General features: G+C 38.3%; 1 protein-coding gene across 1 annotated transcript in view; it reads right to left on the bottom strand.

Moving 5' to 3' along the window:
* LOC116657605 (transmembrane protein 180-like) overlaps positions 1–21,102 on the bottom strand; it is a 29,975-nt gene extending 8,873 nt beyond the window's left edge. The window contains exons 1-6 of the mRNA XM_032460884.1: positions 20,998–21,102; positions 17,319–17,493; positions 15,640–16,362; positions 10,482–10,636; positions 8,141–8,224; positions 4,903–5,025 (exon numbers count right to left, since the gene is read on the bottom strand). Of these exons, the coding sequence (XP_032316775.1) occupies positions 4,903–5,025; positions 8,141–8,224; positions 10,482–10,636; positions 15,640–16,362; positions 17,319–17,468 (1,235 nt within the window). The 5' untranslated portion in view covers positions 17,469–17,493; positions 20,998–21,102. The remainder of the gene's footprint in view (positions 1–4,902; positions 5,026–8,140; positions 8,225–10,481; positions 10,637–15,639; positions 16,363–17,318; positions 17,494–20,997) is intronic.
* Positions 21,103–21,189: the final 87 nt, after the last annotated feature.

Raw genomic sequence — 21,189 nt, forward strand, 5'->3', positions numbered from 1 at the left:
TATGCCTGAGTCAACAGGAATTAGTCTCTAGGGCTTCCGTTTCCAAGGAAGTAAATCTCCAGGTTCTCCACATTGGCTGTACGCTGGAATAAACTAAGGAGCTTTAAAAAATACTAACGCCTGGCTGTCACCCCCAGAGATTCCGATTCAACAGGTCGAGGGGCAGGCCTGGGTATCAGGACTTTTCCAAGCTCCAGGGGATTCCCGTGTGCAATGTGGTGGAGAACCATTACTCTAGGGCTTCTGTTTCCCAAAGAAAATTGAAAGAGGCACAAGCTAAGTGCACTCTTTCTTCCTCCATTGTTCTCATATCTATTAGCCAATGAGCCTTGGGTCCTTTCTGCTCCAGATTCTGTTCCTCTCCCCTCTCGGCCACCATAGTTTTCTTCTGTAAGACTGCTTGAGGCTTTTCACACTGCTTGAATTTCTAGCAACTTCCCCATTGCAGGCGGAAAATATTCATTTAGGAGATGGAGAAGCTAAGACTGAGAAAGGGTTCCTTCAAATTCGAAAGAAAAATGAGTTCCAGAACAGTCCACCTTCACTTCTTTCATATACTCAACTCATTTAATACACAATTACCCAATTATCAATCAGGCTTCCAAAACGAAAGGTCACCAAGTCCCGTTGATTCTTTTTTCCCTTTATTTAGAGACCTCAGTGTTTTTTTAAATCCTCCACTTCTGCTTTGTTTTTTCTTGGTGGAGGGGGGAGGTAATTAGGTTTATTTACTTCTTTAATGGAGTTACCAGGGATTGAACCTAGGACCTCGTGCACACTAAGCACGCACTCTACCAGTGAGTTACAACCTCCCCCAGCAAGTTCTGTTGATCCTAATGCCTCTGTCTCTCTCACGTTGACCTCCTCACAGCTTTGGCTCGGGTGCACAGCAGCACTTCTCATATAAAACCAACTCATTGGCCTTCATACTGTTCTCTCTCTGTGATTCAGCTGGCCTCCCTTCAAACCATTCTCCACACTACAGGGTGATCTATTCAAAGACAAATCTGATATTATTAGTCCTAATTTATTAACAATAATAGTCAATTCCTCTTAGGATTAAATTCACACTTCTCAAACCCCACTAAATTATTTGCGGTTCCTCCCAGCATGGCACATGATCACACATTTCTCTGTACTTGCACAGACTCCTACTATGTCTTCACAATTCAATCTAAGAGATCATTTCTTCGCTACCCAGTCTGAGTTACGTGCTCAGCCAGCGTGTACTCCCACAGTATCCCACACTTATGTGTATCAGTAACATCTCACACACAGCGTTATGATTTTCACTATAATCGACTGTGAGCTTATTCAGATTGGGGCAGCATCTTTTGTCTCTTTGCTCTTTGGGCTCAGCACAGGACCTGGTATATCGATGCACATTCAGTAAATATTTGTTGAGTGAATGCCCTGTCATTTCCCATGTCCGTGCTTTGCGATACTGTTCCTCCACTGAAATGGCTGAAGCATCTTTTCCCGTGTACAGTCTTCCCAGGCTTGGTCTCTGAGGCAGTGTCTATCACACCCACCTTGTAGCCACTGCTATAGGTTACATCTACTTCTAATCATAGTACCTACCACTCTGTGCTGCAATTACCTGTCCTCGTGTCTGTCACCCTTACTAGATTGCAGTCTTCTTAGTGGCAGCAACCTATTTTGTTTATCCTTGTATTATGAGCTCTTTCTCTATAGAAGGCAACTAGTAGCTAGGTTTTCATTTTTCTCCCCTCCAATCCTTATTTTATACCACTGCCAGAATATTCTAAAACAAAATTCAGATTATATCTTTCCCAGGCTTAAAAATCTTCAATGACTTCCTTTATCTACAGTAGTCTTTCCCATAGTAAAGCATCTGTTCCATGTTCATGGGTAGGAAAATTCAATATTGTCAAGATGTTAGTTCTTCCTAACTTGATCTGTAGGTTCAACATAAGCCCAAACAAAATTCCAGAAGATTATTTCATGGATATCAACAAACTCATCTTAAATTTTATGTGGAAGAGAAAAAGGTCAAAAATAGCCAACAGAATACTGAAAAAGAACAAAGTCAATATTACCTGACATCAAGGCTTACTATAGAGCTACAGAAATAAGACATTGTCTTGTATCTGTATGAGAGGATGGATGTTCACTAAACTTACTGTGATCATCATTTTATGTTGTATGTAGGTCAAATCATTATGCTCTACACCCTAAACTTGTAGTGCTGTATATCAATTACATCTCAATAAAACTGGAAGAGATAAAAATACAGGGTGACACTGGCAAAGGAATAGACAAATAGATAAATGGAGCAGAATGGAGAAGCCAGAAATAGTTTCACATAAATACAGTCAGCTGATCTTTGATAAAGGAGCAAGGCAATAAAATGGTGAAAAGACAGTCTTTTCAACAATTGATGCTGGAACAACTAGACATTTACCTGCCAAAAAAGGATACTAACAACCTGATTAAAGTATGAGCAAAAGACCTGGAGAGACACCTCACCAAAGACATACAAATGGCAAATAAGCATATGGAAAGATGTTCCATATCATATGTCATTAGGGAATTGAAAATTAAAATGAGATACCACTACACACCTATTGGAATGGCCAAAATCCAGAACACTAACAACACCAAATGCTGATGAGGATGTGGAGAAACAAGAACTCCTATTTCCTTGCTGGTAAGAATTCAAAATGGTATGGTCCCTTTGGCTTCTTACAAAAGTTGACTTCTTACAAAATGGTTCTTACAGAAAAGGCTGGCTTCTTACAAAATGATCCAGCAATTTTGTGCTCCTTGGTATTTACCCAACGGAGCTGAAAACTTACGTCCACACAAAAACCTGCACATGGATGTTTATAGCAGCTTTGTTTACAATTGCCAAAACCTGGAAGCAGACAAGATGTCCTTCAGAAGGTAAATGAATAAACAAACTGTGATACATTCAAACAATGGAGTATTATTCATCGCTAAAAAGAAATGAGCTATCAAGTCATGAAAAAAAATGAAGGAATCTTAAATGCATATTACTACGTGAAAGAAGCCAATCTGAAAAGGCTTTATACTGTATGATTCCAATTATATGACATTCTGAAAAAGGTAAAACTATGGAGACAGTAAAAAGATCAGTAGTTGTCAGGGTTAGGGGGAAGAAGGGATAGATAGGCAGAACACAGGAATTTCAGGGCAGTGAAATTATTCTGTGTAATACTATAACGGTGGACACATGTCATTGTACGTTTGTCAAAACCCATAGAATGTATAACATCAAGCTGAACCCTGATGTAGACTATGGGCTTTGGTGATAAGGATGTAGGATCATTCATTGTAACATACGTACCACTCTGGAGGAGGATGTTGATGGTGGAGGAAGCTGTCCATGTGGGAAGGCAGAGAATGTATAAGAATTCTGTGCACTTTCTGCCCAATTTTGTCATGACCCTAAAACTGCTCAAAAAAATAAAATCAAATAAACAAGTAAATGAGTAAATCCTCCACTGCCTCACCATCACCATTTACCTCCGAGTGAAACCGAAGTAACAAAGGAGGGCTGCAAGGACTGATGGGGTCCTGCCCCCTCCTGCTAACACTGCTCCAGCCACACTGGCAGCCTCCTTGTCAGACCCAGCGCCAGGCACGCTTCACCTCAGTGCACTCGCTGTGCTTTCTGCCAGGAACACTCTTCCCCTGGGGGGCCGCCCTGGTCCCCGCCCATCTTGCTTCATCTTTATTCAAATGTGAGTCACTTGGCAGTAAGGCCTCCCCATCACCCTATTTAAAAATCCAGCTTTCCCCAAGACTTCCTGTGCTCCTTGTTTTATTTTTCATGAAAGGTCTTCTCACCAACTAACAACGTGTATTTTACTTAGCTGACTCCTTGTCTGCCTCCCTCCCACTAGAGTGTAAGCTCTGTGAGGGCAGAGGTTTCTGTTGTTTTGTTCATTGCCCTCATTACGGAGCCCCGGATGTGGTAGACTCTCAACCATATTTGTCGAGTGAATAAATGAAGAGCTTACTGAGCGTTCTCTCATGGTTCCAGACATTGGTCTGGCTGTTTTCTCTGCCAGGAATGACATGCCTGTGCGTTCAGGAGGGGAACTGCCAACTCACCCTCCGAAACTCAGCGCAAGAACTCCGTCTTTTGTGAAGCGCTCCCTGACTCTAGGCAGACCGAGGAGGGACTCTTTTCTCTGTGTTACCACAGTGCCCCATGCATCACCAAGGGCCGGTGGGGCCTTATCGCGGTGTTTTACAATCGATGGGGCTCCTTGGAGGCTCCTCGTTCATCTTGTATCCCCAGCACCTTTGAACCTGGCAGATAATAGCAGGCCCTCAGAAACATCTGTGGAATGTAATAATAAATGGAGGAGGGAAGGTGCGACTCAGTGGTAGAGTACACGCTTAGCATGCACAAGGTCTTGGGTTCAATACCCAATACCTCCGTTAAAAAAACCAAATAAACAGAGAGGAGGGCATAGCTCAGTGGTGGAGTATGTGCTGAGCATGCATGAGGTCATGGGTTCAATCCCCAGTACCTCCATTAAAGTAAAATAAATAAATAAACCTAATCACCCCCCAAAAAAATAAATAAATAAATGAACCTAATTACTTCCCCTCCAAAAATAATAAATGAATGAATAACTTAGATAAAGCAATCCATATGTAGCTTAGTGTGACTTCTATAGACTTTTGTAGCATACAGAATTTAAAGAAGACCCTTAAAGATATTCCTATTGAAGTTCCTTTGACATAATACTTTTTATTGTAATTTATTCAAGATCTTTAAGTCAATGACTAATCATGTTCAAAGTCTAAGATAACTGCCTACTTACTAATCAATGTAAAAGGCCGAGTCTGCTTTCATATTTCTATTACAGTATTTCAAAGGTTTTGGGTTTTTTTTAAAGCTACCTTTTGTTTGGGTTTCCATATCCATACTGGTTTAGTCTAGAGAGTATCACCACAGGAGCTATAGACTGAGCAGGTTTGGTAAACAAAGCATTGATGCCAAAAATCATTGAGGAAACAGGTGACCTGGAACAGAAAAAAGTAGCATGGATCGACATCACATACAAATTCCACGTGTGCATGTATGTCTGCATATATACATATATATGTATATGTCCATCTGTATCAAGGTCCTTTTGTCTATTAAGTCCTCCTTGAGCCCAAACAGACTACAGTAGAAATTGTACAGGCATACCTCAGAGACATTGTGGGTTTAGCTCCAGACCACTTCAATAAAGCAAATATTGTGATAAAGCTAGCCACAGGAATGTTTTTTTGTTTCCTTGTGCATACAAAAATTACACTCACACAATAGACTACAGTCTATTAAGTGTGCAACGCATTGTGTCTAAAAAATCTGTACATACTTTAATTTCAATAAAACTTCATTGCTAAAAAATACTAACCATCATCTGACAACACAAGGCTGCCACAAACCTGCATTGTTTTTCCAACAGCATTTGCTCACTTTGCGTCTCTGTGTCACATTTTGGTAATTCTCCCAATATTTCAAACTTGATCATTATTATTATATTTGTTATGGTGATGTGTGATCAATGATCTTTGATGTTACTATAATAGTTGTTTGGACATACCATTTTTTAGTAATAAAGTGTTTTTAAATTAAGATGGGTACTTTTTTTTGACATAATGCTACTGTACACTTAATGGACTACAGCATAATATAAAAATACTTTTATGTGGACTGGAAAAACCAAGAAATTGTGTGACTCACCTTATTGTGATATTTGCTTTATTCCAGTGGGATCTGGAACCAAACCCATAATATCTACATGTATTATTTCATTTAAGTTCCACAACAATCCCATGAGGGAGATATTTGCACTCCTATTTTAGGGATGGGAGGACAGATTAACTTGTTCACAGTCACCCAGCTAGCAACTAGTAAAACTGGGATTCATACCTAAGTCTTTCATACCTAAATCTTCCAGATTTTGTAAAGGATTACTTTAGTGTGTTCTCAGTAAGAATCCTGCCAGATCATTTTTTGATAATTAAGTTATGTCATATAAAAATAAATCAAATGCATTGACTGAATAAATTGAAATTTTGTCATATTTCAGCTAATAATGGAAAGTTTGCAACTAAGGCAAAGGAAGAGGAGAAGAAAAAAGGGAGGTGAAGAAAGGGAAGAAAAAGGAAAGGAAACGAAAGGAAAGGGGAGGCCAGAGAATTGAGGAAGTTTAATTTGATGGTAAAAGCTTGAGTTTCATTCCCAGTTCTGTAACCTGTTATTTCTCTTACCTTGGGAAATTCTCCCCTCAAGAGTCTTAGTTTCTTGAAAGTGGGGATAATTATGATTGCACAATAATGTAATAATACAACTTCTTTCTGTTTCCCCTACTAGACTGTCAGTGCTACAAGGGCAAGGGCCACCTCAGTTTTGGCTCCCTGTATTAAGTTCTGATCTGACATGATCAGGATGACAGCTAAAGCAAAAAAGTCCTTTTCAGAAGAAGAGACATTAACCATTCTGTTTTAACTTAGCAATACATTCATCAATCTTTTCTTTGGGTATTTTCTTCGAGGACAGGTCCACTGATGAAACTGCTGGGCCATCTTTCCGGCATGTACAGTTTCCTTATTACACGATCTACAGTTTCTACTGTCAGTTACAGAGAGCATCTAAAGTTGTTTACAAGGCAATCTGAGTACAGAATGTCTTTAGATTTTTATGATTTTTCTCCCCAAACATTTACAGTTCTCACCAAATCAGATTTGATGGTAATTTTTTTTTACACTTAATCTTTTCCAATTCTTTCTAAAGCATCCAACTTAGTTTTCATAGAAATAACTTTCATTTCACACCTTTATTTCTTAAATGTATAAACCATAAGTGTAATGAAATGTAATTATAACAGCAATTGCATTGGACATTAACTTATTTGAAACAAAAAGTACTGACTCTTGGTAAGGATACAACTTATGGGAGCAGAAAAGCACATGAGTCTTCAAGAGTAGTCATTTGGTCAGAAGCATACAGCAGGTGCATAAGACTACATTTTAGAAGGGATCTGTCACAAGACCTGCCATATGGTACCCCCAGCGCTTACCACAGAGCCTGACACATAAGAGGTAATTAATAAATATTGGTTGAGCCAATAATGTCTATCACACAAGGCTGCTGTGAGACTTGAATGAGCCGAAGCCGTAAGTGCTTGCACACATTGGCATTTGGTAAAGGTCGCTGCCCTTCGCTTGCCAACTGTTTTGAGACATTTTATTCATTTGTACCCAGTCTCATTCAAAAAGAATGTGAGAGTTACGAGATGTTTACTGACGTTTCTTCTTGTTAATTTATTCATTTTTTAAAAAGTGGTTTGAGCCAGGTTATTTTCCTAGGCACTAAGGACACAGTCCCAAACCATAAGGAGCTCACCATCCTGCTCATCACTCCAAACCTGACTTAGCAACGGAAGTCTGAAACAGGAAAGGAATTATATAAAGAAGAAATCACTGAGCTGGATTGGCAAAGCTTCCTTCAATTTAAGTTCCCTTAAAAAAAAAAAAAAGAGGCTGTGCAGTCTAAATGTTTCTACAGAGCTAATAAAGAATGTACTCGTCTCAAAATAACACATTCCTCTCTAATCCATAAAACAGGGCATGTATTAGAAAATATTTGCCAATCAAGTCAATTTGACAGCTGATCAAAAATGCTCTTCATAACCACATGGAAGAACAAAACCTCTCATCATATGCTTTTTTGAGTAAAAATAAGATAAGATAGTCCTTGATTTTTATTTTTATTTTTTGTGATGTCATAGAGCAAAGGTCATTTTGCCTTATCATCCAGTGCAATAATGCACATTGCAGTATGTAAAACATAAAGCTACCTGAGATTTCATATTGGTTTCTGAGATTTAACCTTATTGTAGCATTGGTTGTGTGAGGCTGAGGAATAAAAAATCATGATGTCTTTCAAAAGCAGGGAACAGTTGCCCTGGGCAAACAATTATGAATATCCTATTATGTTCAGCTTTCTGATTCCCAGTGAGGCCCCTAGTGGTCGCCTCTCAGTTGTGTGATTCGTAGCAGCAATATAACTGAAATATGGAGACTCTGGTAAGTCTCGCCTCCACGTGATATTTTTTAAAGCTAATTTTTGAAAAAATATACTTACTGCCGATTGAACTTCAGTAAATCTGCATCGACCATGTCAGCTAGTGGCAGGTTAAATAAGCAAAAAGAAGCTTGCACAATCACCCTAGAAACAATTTTGAAATACACATATGAAAATTCTATAACTAGAGGCACAGATTTTGTTTAAAAAACAAGCATCAAATAAAAGTTGACATTTGGTTTGAAAGAAGGAAAAATGAAATAATATACTATAAAAGTAAAGATACATTAGGCACACACTTCTATCCTCCCCAAATATTTATTATATAGCTATAAATATATAATTTTCTTTTAAAAATAAAATAACTACATTTTAAAAATGTTTTTTATGCTTTTTCCTCATTCCCCAATAACTACCTGCTCATTAAATCTGCTTAAATTATGGATAGATTCTAAAGAACAAACATGCCAGGGAAATTCATCAGACATTTTTCTCTCTCTCTTTTTTTTTTTTTTTATAGTTGATCATTGTCTTAATTAAAATGAACTTTCTAGTTTTATGAGCAGGATAATAATGACATAGGATTTTGGAATATATTTTAAATAGAATCAATATTTTGTAAAAAGCACAATCAAACAGAAGAAAGGAGAATCCATTCTCCCTAATTCACATAAATATATAATTTTTAAAAATTATCTTTGGTAAGAGAAGCCAAGAATAGCAGATTTTGAAACTTCTTTTCAGTTTAAATTTATAATCCACTACTTACATTTGCTAATTCTTTATCATAAGCTAATGAAATGTGTATTATCTTCTTATAGTTCTTTTGTACAATCTTTATCCCATGCAAAAAAATAAGCTAAGTAAAATATCATATATGTAGTATTTAATAATATAAATTCTAATATATTTTAACTGGAAGGGCATTTAGAAGTCTTCTAGCCCAACATCACATCCAATGCATAAGTCTCTTAATATCAAGATAAGAACTGTAACAAAAAAAACTGTAAAAGATCATATAACATTTTAATTTATAAGAGAATGAAAATGGGAGTGATTTAAGCAAAAAAAAAGCAAACAAAAATTTTTCGCTCTAAAAATCACTATAAAAATGTCATTTTAAATATGATATAGCCAAGGGTCACAATTATAGGCAGACAGAAGAATCATCTATATGGGGCTCTAATATCTTGAAGTTTCAATACGTTGGGTTAATTACTATACTCTTCACTACCAGCTTATTCAAAATGCAATTAAGTCTTCCTGGAAATTTTCTCAAATTGTTCCAGCAGGGACCTGGTGTAGGATTTATTCATTTGTTCACCCAATATACATTTTCTAAGGACCAACTATTTGCAGGAACTGTAGAAGATGATGGGGCCACAGTAATAAGAAACTGGACACTGCTCATAACAAGCTCAGTCCAGTGGGGGCCACAGACAGTCACAGGCAGGGGGACCAATGCTACACAGAAATAAGTGTAGGCCATTTCGGTCATGTAGGAGGAACACATATTCCAGGTGAGGAAATCAAGGAAGGCTTTCTGGAAAGCACATCCTTCCTTGAGCTGCCGCCTAATGGAACACTTAGGAGAGAGTCACATAAGAAATGGTGAAGAGCTTTCCAGGCACAGTGTGCTGCACATTAGGGCACGGAGGTGTTTGAATCCGGCACTGCAGAGTGTTTCTCTATGGCAGAGAGTTCATTCTAAGTGGAGGAGTAACAAGAAATAAAGATGAGGAGGTAAACAGGGCCTGGTAACAAAGGATCTCACACATCATCATTTGGATTATATCCTGAAAGCAATGAGAAGCCACTTAGGAAAAGGAATGACATGTTATTCCAGAAGCAATATGGAAGAAGGGGTTGGAGAGACTGGGGACTAGAGGCAAGGAGAGCACATGGGAGGCTATATGGAAATCCACGTAAGAGCTGATGAGGACCTGAGCTAGAGGAATGGCAACGGGGACAGAGAACGGGTGGATTCAGGACATATTAGGGAGCTAAAGCTGCTAATAATTACTGGATGCAAGAGACAAGAAAGAGAAGGCAAACACAACTTCACAGTCTCTGACTTGGGCAACTAGATAGATAGTAGAGCCATTGATGGCAAACAAAGGCAAAGACCATATTTTGGGAGCAAGATTCTTATTTGGCAGCAGCATTTACTAAATGATGCACTGTAACAGGTTAGAAAAAGGAACTTAAACTTTATCACAAAATTTAGCATATTGTAATCTCTTCAAAAAAAGAAGCAGTTAACATTCAATTTGACACAAAGTCATAATGACTCTTCCTAGAAATGAATATTAAACACATTTCAGATCAGAGATCTTTCACTGCTTGAAAGGAATAGGCAAGACCTCCTATAATTTGGGGATTGGCACTGACATTTACTTACATGATGATAGTCGGATAAAGAGCCAAAAAGTAATAGCACTGCTGTCCAAGAAGTAACATGACAATGGAGGCTGTTCCTTCTAGGTAGAATGAAAATAAGATAATTTTATAGTAACCAAACTTCTTCAGCCAGGACTGGCTGATAAGTACAAGGCACTGAAATGGAAACAGATTGGCATCGTGTTAAGATGGAACCCTCGGAATCATGCTTGATCTTGCTGACAACGAAAGAAACGTTCTCAGCAAACATTTGCTGCTGAATTATAATGCCAGTTGAAACACACGACTAATATTTTCTATCATGATTAGAAATGTTACAATCTGTTTATATCCATAAAAATTGACTGAGGACAGTAATATTTTATAAATAACAAAGTAACAGCAATTACTTCCTGCAAAATGAACAAACAGGGACATGGTTTCCTACATTTTTATTTTCACACAAACATATGAACAAAACATCACTTCGAAAAAATCAGCATTGCTGAACTGTAATATGAAAAAGCCAACTCAAATCTAAAATAAATCCAGATTTTAAAATTTAGGATTAGAGCCCAGAATTCACCTAACACATAGGAGTTGAAATAGGAGTTGAAACAAATATTTACTGAATAGATGAATAAATAGTTCACTATTCTTCTTATAGTAATATGTCTGAAATGTATTATAATAATAAAACTAAGAACCACAGATAAATAATAGTTTGTGATTCCACATTTCTTCTGGTTGTTTCCTGCCTAATCTTATATATTTTCATAATTCTAATAGATTCATGTTAAAAGCTCAGAGTCACATTTTTTTTCCCTGCATTTCTTGCTACCAATTAAAAAGTTCATTGCTCTAGACTGAAACTTTGGGGCTAAATATATATATGTACATTAACAAAGATGAAAAGATATGCTTTGTTTTCAATTAAAAAGTACATTGTTTAGCCCTGAAACGGTTTCACTAACTTAATGTGTATGCATTACAATTAGAAGACAATTTTGTATGATGTTAAGTGTGATTCAAATGTTCTTTAATAAACACAAAGGTTTTTTTTCCCCTAAGTGATTTTTTTGGTTTATTTCTCTACTTTCAAGGAACAAGAGCACTTCTTTTGAAAACTAAAAGCAGTGGCTCAGTGGCTGATGTGATCCAAGGCATTTCTTAGAGGTCTGTGAGATAAAGTACGGAAAACACTGCAGAGAGTCCCCTTATATTTCTATATTTTAATAATGATATTGTAAAATTACACAGGTCTACATATTGAAACGAAGCTTCTTGTTCTCAATCTCCAGTACATAAATACTATGCAAACTACAAGAAAGTAATCATGGAAGAAATATGTGGCTAAGTGGAAAGTGAAAAATTTTGAAATCAGATGTCCCTAGGTTTGAATTCCAGCTTTGTCACTTTTAGCTGTGTATTCGCAGATGAGTTACTGTACCTGAGAGGCATTTCCTCCAGCTAGCACTATCCCACCCTCTGTGCCTCCATCTGCCTCTCCCTCTGTCTCTCTCACCTGCGGCACACTCAGTATAAGGTACTCAATAATTGTTATTATTAACATGTTGAATCAATAAAAAGATATGAGCCGATGATGAGTAATTCAACAACAACAAAAAAGAGAGAGCAACTACTTTTTCTTCCACTAAACTAAAGCCTTCAACAAACTGAGGGTTTTGGCTCTCCATTCATACGTTCATTGAGTAGGAGTTTGTGACTAGTGTGTCTCGGCACAAGCGTTGGCAAACCCTTGCCAAAGAAGCCTAAATCAAAACAGAGATAAAGCCAGTGCTGCATCTACAGTGGAAGTCTAATAAATTTGCTGCACTGATCCTTAATAATAAAAGCTAACATTTCTAGAGTGTCTGTTTTGTGCCAGGAATCCTTTTAAGTACTTTGTATGTTTTAACTCATTTAATCCTCATAATAATTCCATTACTTAGATACTATTTTTATTTTCATTTTACAGATGAGGAAACTGAGACACAGAGAGCTTGGGTAACTTACTCATGGTCACACAGCTAGTAGGTGGGAAGCCAGACTCCTCCCCGGCAGCCTCCATGCTGCTAACCCATTTACTACTCGGCCTCTCTGAGGGGAGTGGGATGTGGAAGAGTCACAGACATATTAAAACAGTTACTGGAGAGAAAGAGCACTTGCTCATTCTTTTCTCCTTTCATTTATTCAACTCCTCAGAAAGAAAGCCACTGAGAAGACAGCCTGAGAAAATGAAAACACAGTGCTTAGCCTTCATTACCATACCCAACAGGTAGATTTATATAAATAAATAACAACAAATCACAATGAGTTGTCATTCTTTGACCCCAATAACTTATATGTCACTTCTCTAGAAATTAAGAATAAATTTAAAACAACTTTGGATTTCCAGTTGACAATGATTTTTTATAGAGATCAGCAGAAATTCATATGTTAGTGTGAAGGCTTGAGTAAAAGGACTGTTGAAATCTTTTGGTCATATTTCTCTTAAAATTTAATAGCCGAGAGAGCCTGGGAGAAAATATTACTGAACATATATTCAACAAAGGACTTATGTCTAGAATCTATAACACTATAACATATTAAAAATACAGAGAACCCTTACAATTCAGTAATATACAACTCAATTTTAAAAAATAAAGATTTGAAAAAATAATTCACCAAAAAAAAATATGGATGGCAAGTAAACACATGAAAAGATGCTCAACATCATTAATAGTCATGAGGAAAATGCAAATCAAAACCATAAGAAGATACTACCACACACCTACTAGTATGGCCAAAACTAAAAAGTCTGCTATAAGTATTGATGAGAATGTGGAGAAACTGGAAAACTTATACATGATCAGGAGGAATGTAAAATGGTACAACCACTTTGGAGAACAGTTTGGCAGTGTCTTTAAAAGTTAAACATAGGCCTACCATGCAGTCCAGCCATTCCACTCCCAGGGGTTTACCTAAGGGAAAGGAAAGCATCCGTCCACACAAAGACACAAACGTTCACAGCAGTTTTATTTGTAATAGCCAAAAACTGGGAACAACCCAAAGCCCCATCAAAAAGTGAACAGGTAAATAAATTTGGTATACCAAATGGAATACTATTTGGCAATAAAAAGGAATGAAATATTGATATACACAACAACATGGCTGAAGAGTCTAGACCGAAAAATAGTATATATTGTAATATTCCATTTACATAAAAATCTTGACAATGCAAACTGGTCTATAGTGACTAAAAGCAGGTGGGTGGTGACCTGGGGATGAGGGAGGGTAAGAAGGGTTCAGAGAGGGATTATGAAGAGGCACATGGACACTTTGGGGAGTGATGAGCATGTCTGCCATTTTGATTGTGGTGATGGTTTCATGGTACATACATAGGTCAAAATGTACTAAGTTGTACCATTCAAATATGTATAGTTTATTGAGAGTCAATCATATCTCAATAAAACTGTAACCAAAAAACTGTCTTTATTTCAACTCTTACTTTTTGGAGATGATGAACTGTTCTAAAATTGACTGCAGTAATGGTTGCACATGTGTGAGTATGCTAAAAACTACTGAACTGGACATTTTAAATGGGTGAATTAGTGGGTGGAGACTATAGCTCAAATGGTAGAGTGTATGCTTAGTATGCACAAGGTCCTGCGTTCAATCCCCAGTACCACCTCTAAAAATAAACAAGTAATTACCACCACCACTCCTGCCAAAAAAGTTTAAATAAATAAATAAATGGGTAAATTAATTGTATGGTATGTGACTTATATCTCAATGAAATACCATCCGTTTAAAAATATATATCTACCCTTTAAAACAATTTTTTACATAAGTGTTTAACAAACTTGTTTTAACCTAGAGAAGAAGAGATCCTATAGGCAAGTACGTGATTAAAATTGGGAATTTATGTACAGCCTAGAATCTGATTATAACAAGCAGAGAAAAGAACTCAGAACAGCTCCCCATTCTGGGTCGTTGAACCCAGGAGCAAACAACTGGAAAAACCTCAAACTGCCCAGAAGGGAGAGTCTCATTTTCTTACGCACACACAGTACCTAGGATTATACTGATAAGCCAAAAATGAAACTCTATTTGGTAAACTCTGCTAAACAGACCACATGAACACAGTACCCTCTTGAGATGATCTTAGAGCGCAAGACTGTAAGGCTTCTGAGCGTCCCTCTTCTCACTTGTAAGGGTAGGAAGAGTCTCTTTCTTGCAGGTGATTGTGAGAATTACGTGTGATAACATGTTCAAGGCGCTTGGCATGTGGTAAGCACTCAATAAATGTGAGTTCTCATTATTAGGGTATATACAGTAACCAAACTATGATAAAGGCCTTGAGCTAATGGCAGAAAGGCAAATTCTGTCCTGCATACTTCACTTAAGAAAGTATGACAACACATACAACATTTTAGAACTATTTCTACCCAACCTGGTTTAAATATTTTGGAAGTTAGTAAATAGTAAAAACTTATCTAGAATAACTCATTCTCTGAGGAGCACAGATAACAGACTTTAATTGTAAAAAAACAGGAAAAAGCCTGTATCATAGGCTAGGTTAAGTCATATTTTTGGAGGATGCATTTAGGTTAAGGGGAGCAATTTGATTCATCAACTCTCCAAATGGTGTAATAAACAACAGGCTGGTATTTTTCTTGAAGATGGACATACCCTCTGCACTAATGGTCATGACCATGGAATTTTACTGACGCTCTGAAATTCCAGGACTCAGTCTTTTAGCCAAGTGTTTTGAAACCTGGCTTCAGGAATTTAGGATCAAGGAATTCTCCTCCCTTGAAATAGTCCCTGGAATCTTAAATGCCAGGATAAAGCGAAATGACACACTCACAGGAAGCCATCTGTTTTTTTCCATAGCTCTGTGTAGGTGTAAGTGAGGCAGCTCAGAGAACAAAATTCAAAAACTAAAATGTTTAAAACACCACGATGCTCAGTTTGCGTTGGGTTCCCCTTGCTTTTTTCCTTTCATCTCTCGTTTCTATTATGTTCCTACTAAATCTTGTATAATGCCTAGGGCTCTTGTATAATCACTGGGTCTCTCAACAACTGTGACTCATTTTTTTCAAACTACTGATATAGTTAGGTTTTTAATTTCCTCAGCCAGGTAAGAGTTAAACAGGTAATCCCTGAAGGAAGATACATGAAGAATGACCACGTACCTGTGGGTAGATAAAGCCTGCCCCGTACATGACGCTCCTTACAGAAGAAGGAAGAACATCCTTGGGAATGAGATTATCAGCAAAGATCATCATGAAGTTATTGAAGGTTAAAAGGAAGACCTGGAAGAAATTCATTATCAGAAAAAGGCGAAAGTTTTTCTGGGTCAAGATTTGTCTCATCAGTGAGACGACGGAGGTCCAGGGGAGATCCTGCTCACTTTCTGAGAAAAGGTTTTCCTCGAGGCTTCTTTTAGGTTCTAAGCGACTCTTGTGGCACATGCCGGTATAGAGGCTGACAGTAGCAAGAATGGCAATGACAATGGCGGTGGCCTGAAAATTGAGCAAAATTTCCATGTTATCAGAGATGAGGCCACAGAACAGGATACTGGTAGATCCTACCAGGGACGCCACTTGGTTCATTTTAAGAAGCTGGAGCCGACTTTCATAGCAAGTGAAAATTTCTGCAAACAGCACACACTGGGCTTGCTGAATGAAGGTAAGCATGCTATCAAAAGCACATAAGGATACCACCAGGTGAAGCCCACTGAGCCAGTCACCTTCGCGATAGTCTTTCCAAGGGAACCAAGGAAGCAGAAAGGCTATTGCATATACAGGGGCGCCATACAAAACAGAAGTATGACGGTTGGAACAGCAGTCGGCCTTCGAGTTGTTGTGAAAATACCCTGTCAGGTCATTAAGAGCGTTCCAGATCATTAAAATCATCTAGAAGAAAACACAGGATTCTTTTAGTGCAGTTTATACTGATGAAAATGACCCCTGTGTTTTTACTTAATGTGAAGTGAAGTAACCAAAGTTGATTGGAAAAAAAAAAAGCTCACTGCTTTCAGACCAGCAGAGGCATATGTGCTGAAATAGTAATAATAATAATAGCTAATACTAACCAAAAAGCCAGTGTGCATTCACTTTGTGTTTAGGCATTGTACAAACTGTTACATGAATTATTTCATGAAATCCTTAGAATAATCCTATGAAGCAGGTACTATTATTAATCCCTGTCTTACAAGGAAACTGAGGGCCAGAGAAGCTTAAGCAACTTGCTTAGTTAATAAATGACAGAGGCAGAGTCTGAGCCAAAGCAGAGGACCCCAGAGTCTGCCTTTCAATCATGGCGCTAAACTGACTCTCCACAAGCCACATCCATGTCTCTGCAGAGAGTGATGGCCTATTTACAGACCATGGCACAGTTTTACATAATTTCATTAGAAAAGGTTAAAATATCAGTGTCTGCCATCTCAAAATGGCAGAAGTATTTATTAGATCAAGGATGTTGTTGTTGGTAATAAACGTAACAGTATAAAACATAAGGGGGTCTTAAGACCATGAACTGCATCCATGCTGACTGTCTAATTGGTAATGAGTTACAGTACAATTTGTGAATATCATAGGCCATTTCAAAACACGGAATATCTTGGTAATAATTCTAATTTGTCCACATAAGTGGATTTTCCAGATAACAACAGCTTGCCCTTTAAACTCTAAAGCTGTTACGTTGTAAGTGACAATCTTTTAAAACTCTCTGCCCTCAAACAGAGGATCTTGGACATGGATAACCCTTTCTTGATAACTTTCAGCTTGTGAAGGATCAGCTCTTTGGAAAATCACAAGGAAGGAAGGAGAAACTCAGTCCTAGGGGAAAGGACAACAGGGATCTGCCTCACCTGGGCTTGGTAAAAGGCCACTTCTGAAATCTTGTACAGATGTAAAAACAGCTTTACATAATAGAAACTGAAGACAGAATTTAGCATTTCAGTCCCTAATGTTATCATAGAAAATGCCCAAGCACTGGGTTTGATATTTAAAAGTGTCATTTTCCATGCAGAGAAATTCTTCTTCCTTTAGTGTAAGAAGAAAAGGAAATGGTTACAATTCACTACTTGCATACAATAGCTAACCAATGGCAAAAATTCCATGGATACTGGACACCAGTTAATTTTAAACAAAAGTCCAAAGCCACTAACTGTGAACATGCAACCGGACTTAACACTTAACTTTCTTATCCATTTACTCAACAGTTTTTGAGTTGTTGCCAGAAATGCTAATTTGCTTAGAGTGTGCCTCTACTTGAATATCTCTTCTAACTTATAAAAAGGAGATTCATCCAAGAGTTTGAATATATTTAACTAGTCGCCAGGGAGATATGTTTATGGCATTATTATCCTCCCTACTCAGAAGGGTGAGAAAGAAGAGGACAACAAAGTGACACCTTTAGCTAACACCAGAGAGAAAGAATAGAAGGAAGCATTTCATCTGAGTATAAAGTTGTCCATTCAGTAGTACAGACTTGCATTGGAAGATTTATTCTTGAACTCCTGACAGACTGTAACTTTGGCCCAAAGAACATACTTAACATGGATATAGAAGTGGCATAGTTTGGACCTTGCTCCGATGTAGGTGTCCCTCTTAAATCTGGCCTATTGTCTCATCCTTTCAGTGATTTGATTTATCCAACTGGAAAATGGGAAAAGGTTAACTAAGCAAGAGGTAGGGATAGACTCATCTTCCTTTTAGTCTTGATTTTCCTGTTTTATTCCTGGCTTACTAGAATATTGGGCAGGTCTCCAAAAATCTTACTGAAGCAAAAAACAGACAAATATTCAGGTAATTCAAGAGATGTTACTTGCTTAAACAATCCTTTGGAATTAAGCAGTCACCTGATGCTACATTATTCAAATTCTTAGGGAAGGTGAGGGCAAGTTAGAAGGGAGGAGTGGGCATTTGGCTCAAATGATCAAATTACCTAAGTCCCTGAGCTTCACTTTGCATCAGGTAGTTATAAGAATGATTTTAATTCTATGGGACATAGGGCCCTAGAATTATCAAAAGGGGTTATTAAACCCTTATACAGACCAAGCCTTGTCTGTCAACAGACTAAAGAGGAGGAAAGGGGTATACTCAGTGGTAGAGTGCATGCTTAGTATGCACAAGGTCATGGGTTCAATCCTCAGTACCTCCGTCAAAAAAAATTTTTTTAATATTTAAAAAATGAACAGAATAAAGAATACTTTGCCCATATGTGTACTAGTTTTCTCTGAATGTTTGTAAATTCTGCTGTAAGGATAAAATACAAATATATGAACTATTTTGTCATTATGCAGTGCTCAAACACCTGAAAAATACAAATACTATTAGGTGGAGGTCAGCTAACATTTTTGGCTTTAAAGCAGGTTTGAAAAAGTTGGAAACTCCTGTTGAAGACCTCATTCCACGTAGTTACTTTTGGCACAAGTGAGAATGAAGATGGAAGCTAGGGTTACTAAAAGGGCCAAAAACAAGGGAGTCAGTAGAACCAAAAGCCAAGATACAAATTTAGCCCACCAAAATCTAGGCACACTTCTTTTTCCTAGCTTTATTTCTGGCATGCTAAAATAAGAAGCATGGCACACCTTCTGAACTGATCTATCATTAACTCAGAAGGCAGGTATTTATAAACTCAGAATTTTGCAAAGGATCATAAGCTTGCTTAGTTGAGTACAAATTTTTTTTAAAAAGATTTTGAGTTAAGCACCCATCGTATCTAAAATGTAAGGTTTATGTAATATGTACACAGTATATAAGGTGAATATAAGGATTTAATAACATTATTAAACACTCCATAGCCCAAACTTCTCTTTGTTTATATATATTGAGAGGAGGAAGTAAAAATCTTCCTTATTTCCATCTGCAAAAAAGTAACTATCAATATTTTGCTTTAGATTATTTTCATCATAACAAACTTATTTCAGTAAGTATCAAACTGAAAATCACCACTTTTAGAATCAACTTGTTATTCACTAACCTACTATAAAAATTAAATAATGTCACTGAAGAGGCTGCTTATGATTGCTTCTCAGCTATGACTACGTAGCCTCTAAAAGAATGATGGAGACCACCCCCCCAGAGCAGGGCTTTTAGCACTGAAAGCCAACGTGTATTTTTCAATGCAATTTTTGTTCAAGCTAGGGTAAAAAAAAAAGTTTCCCCAAATAGTGTCCTTAAAAAGAACCCACTAGTACCAAAAGGCACAAATTCTGGTGTTTGGGGGCTTTTTTGGGGTTTTTTTTTTTTTGCCATTTTAAATCATTGATAACTTTAATTCCCCAGATTGTTTTTCATTATTTTTTGTTTTTGTTTTTTGACAGTGAATGTTAAAGAACGTTTATACAGTTTCCTATTTGATCTGTAGTCAAAATGAGCTATTTGCCACGGAGAAAAAAGTCAGCACTTTCAATCTTGCAGATTAGTGACTATGGAAGATGAGCCTCTTGAAGGTAGATGCAGGATTCTATCCCTTCAGTGTCCACAAATCACCATCAGCAAACCCTAAAGCCAGTCATCTTTCCTTCCAAAGAGCTCTATCTGTAGTGACTGACTTTTAAATTAAGATAGCTGGTTTTAGTTGTTTTCTTTTGGCTCTGGGCTCTACCAGAATATCCACAACTAGGGCAGTACAGGTTAAACAGGGGACCTAGCTTCTTTCCTAACCTAGCAATAAAAAGTGGGTCAGTAACACTCCGCCTTCTAGTATACCTGGATTCGGGAGAAAAGGATTTGCGAGTTTACCATGCCTCTTGTATCACTCCTAACACCATTATTCCTTCTATGTTTATTGGTTGGCATTCTACTATGAGAGGGCACCGCTGTCTTCTGCCAGCTGTATCATTACATCAAGGTTGAGGACACTGACCTTTTGTCCTGTCACTATATTTTAAACTTTCTGTGTTTTGACTGCACGGTGATGGTAAACGTCACGAGCAGCATTTATTTTGTTATTGTCTGTGGAAGACAACGTTCAATGCCCTGCTGGCCGTCGAGTGCTAGGGCTGCAGTCTCTTCTCTCCAGATGTCAGGTCTTAATTACTCCAGATGTTTAACTTGTGATGTGTGAATCTTTTAAAAATCGCATGCGAAAATGCAATTTTTTTCTGAGGAGTTAGCATCAACTGCACCCCTTCAGGACCCAGATACCCAGGTGGGCCTGAGGCCCACCGTTTCACGGGGAGTGTGTACAACGCTCAGCAGGTTGGAGGTGGGGGTTCAGATACCAAGGAGAAAACACCCTAAACTTCCGACCGACTCTTAATTACCCCGCACCAAGGAAAGCAAATCTGGGACTCAAAAGACCAGCGGGGAGAGGCAGGGCAGCGGACCTCGGAGTCCTGGTACCCTCCGCGCCCCACGCCTGCAACCGCCTGCTGCTGGGAGGCCAGACTCCAGACCCTCATGCCCACGCAGCAGGTCAGCACCGCCGGACACCCACCACACGCGCTGCGGCGGCGGCCACCCCGACACCCCCAGCACCCTGAATGCAAGCCCAGAAGCGACCTAACGCCCGAGAGAGGGCGGGGCCTTCGGCCGCACCTCTTCGCCTTTTCCCCGCCTCCTTTGTTTCTTCCGGAGTCGCTATTGGCTACTTGCCCTTGAGACCGGGCGAACCGCGGGCCTTCGGCGAGACGCGATTGGACAGCCTCGCCGCCGCTCGGCCGGAAACCCACTCGCGATTGGTTGAGGAGCCACCGGGGGTTTGAATCGCAGCCCCCGTCGGGGAGGATT

This window comes from Camelus ferus, chromosome 18 (genome assembly GCF_009834535.1).
Source record: "Camelus ferus isolate YT-003-E chromosome 18, BCGSAC_Cfer_1.0, whole genome shotgun sequence".
Taxonomy (NCBI): domain Eukaryota; kingdom Metazoa; phylum Chordata; class Mammalia; order Artiodactyla; family Camelidae; genus Camelus; species Camelus ferus.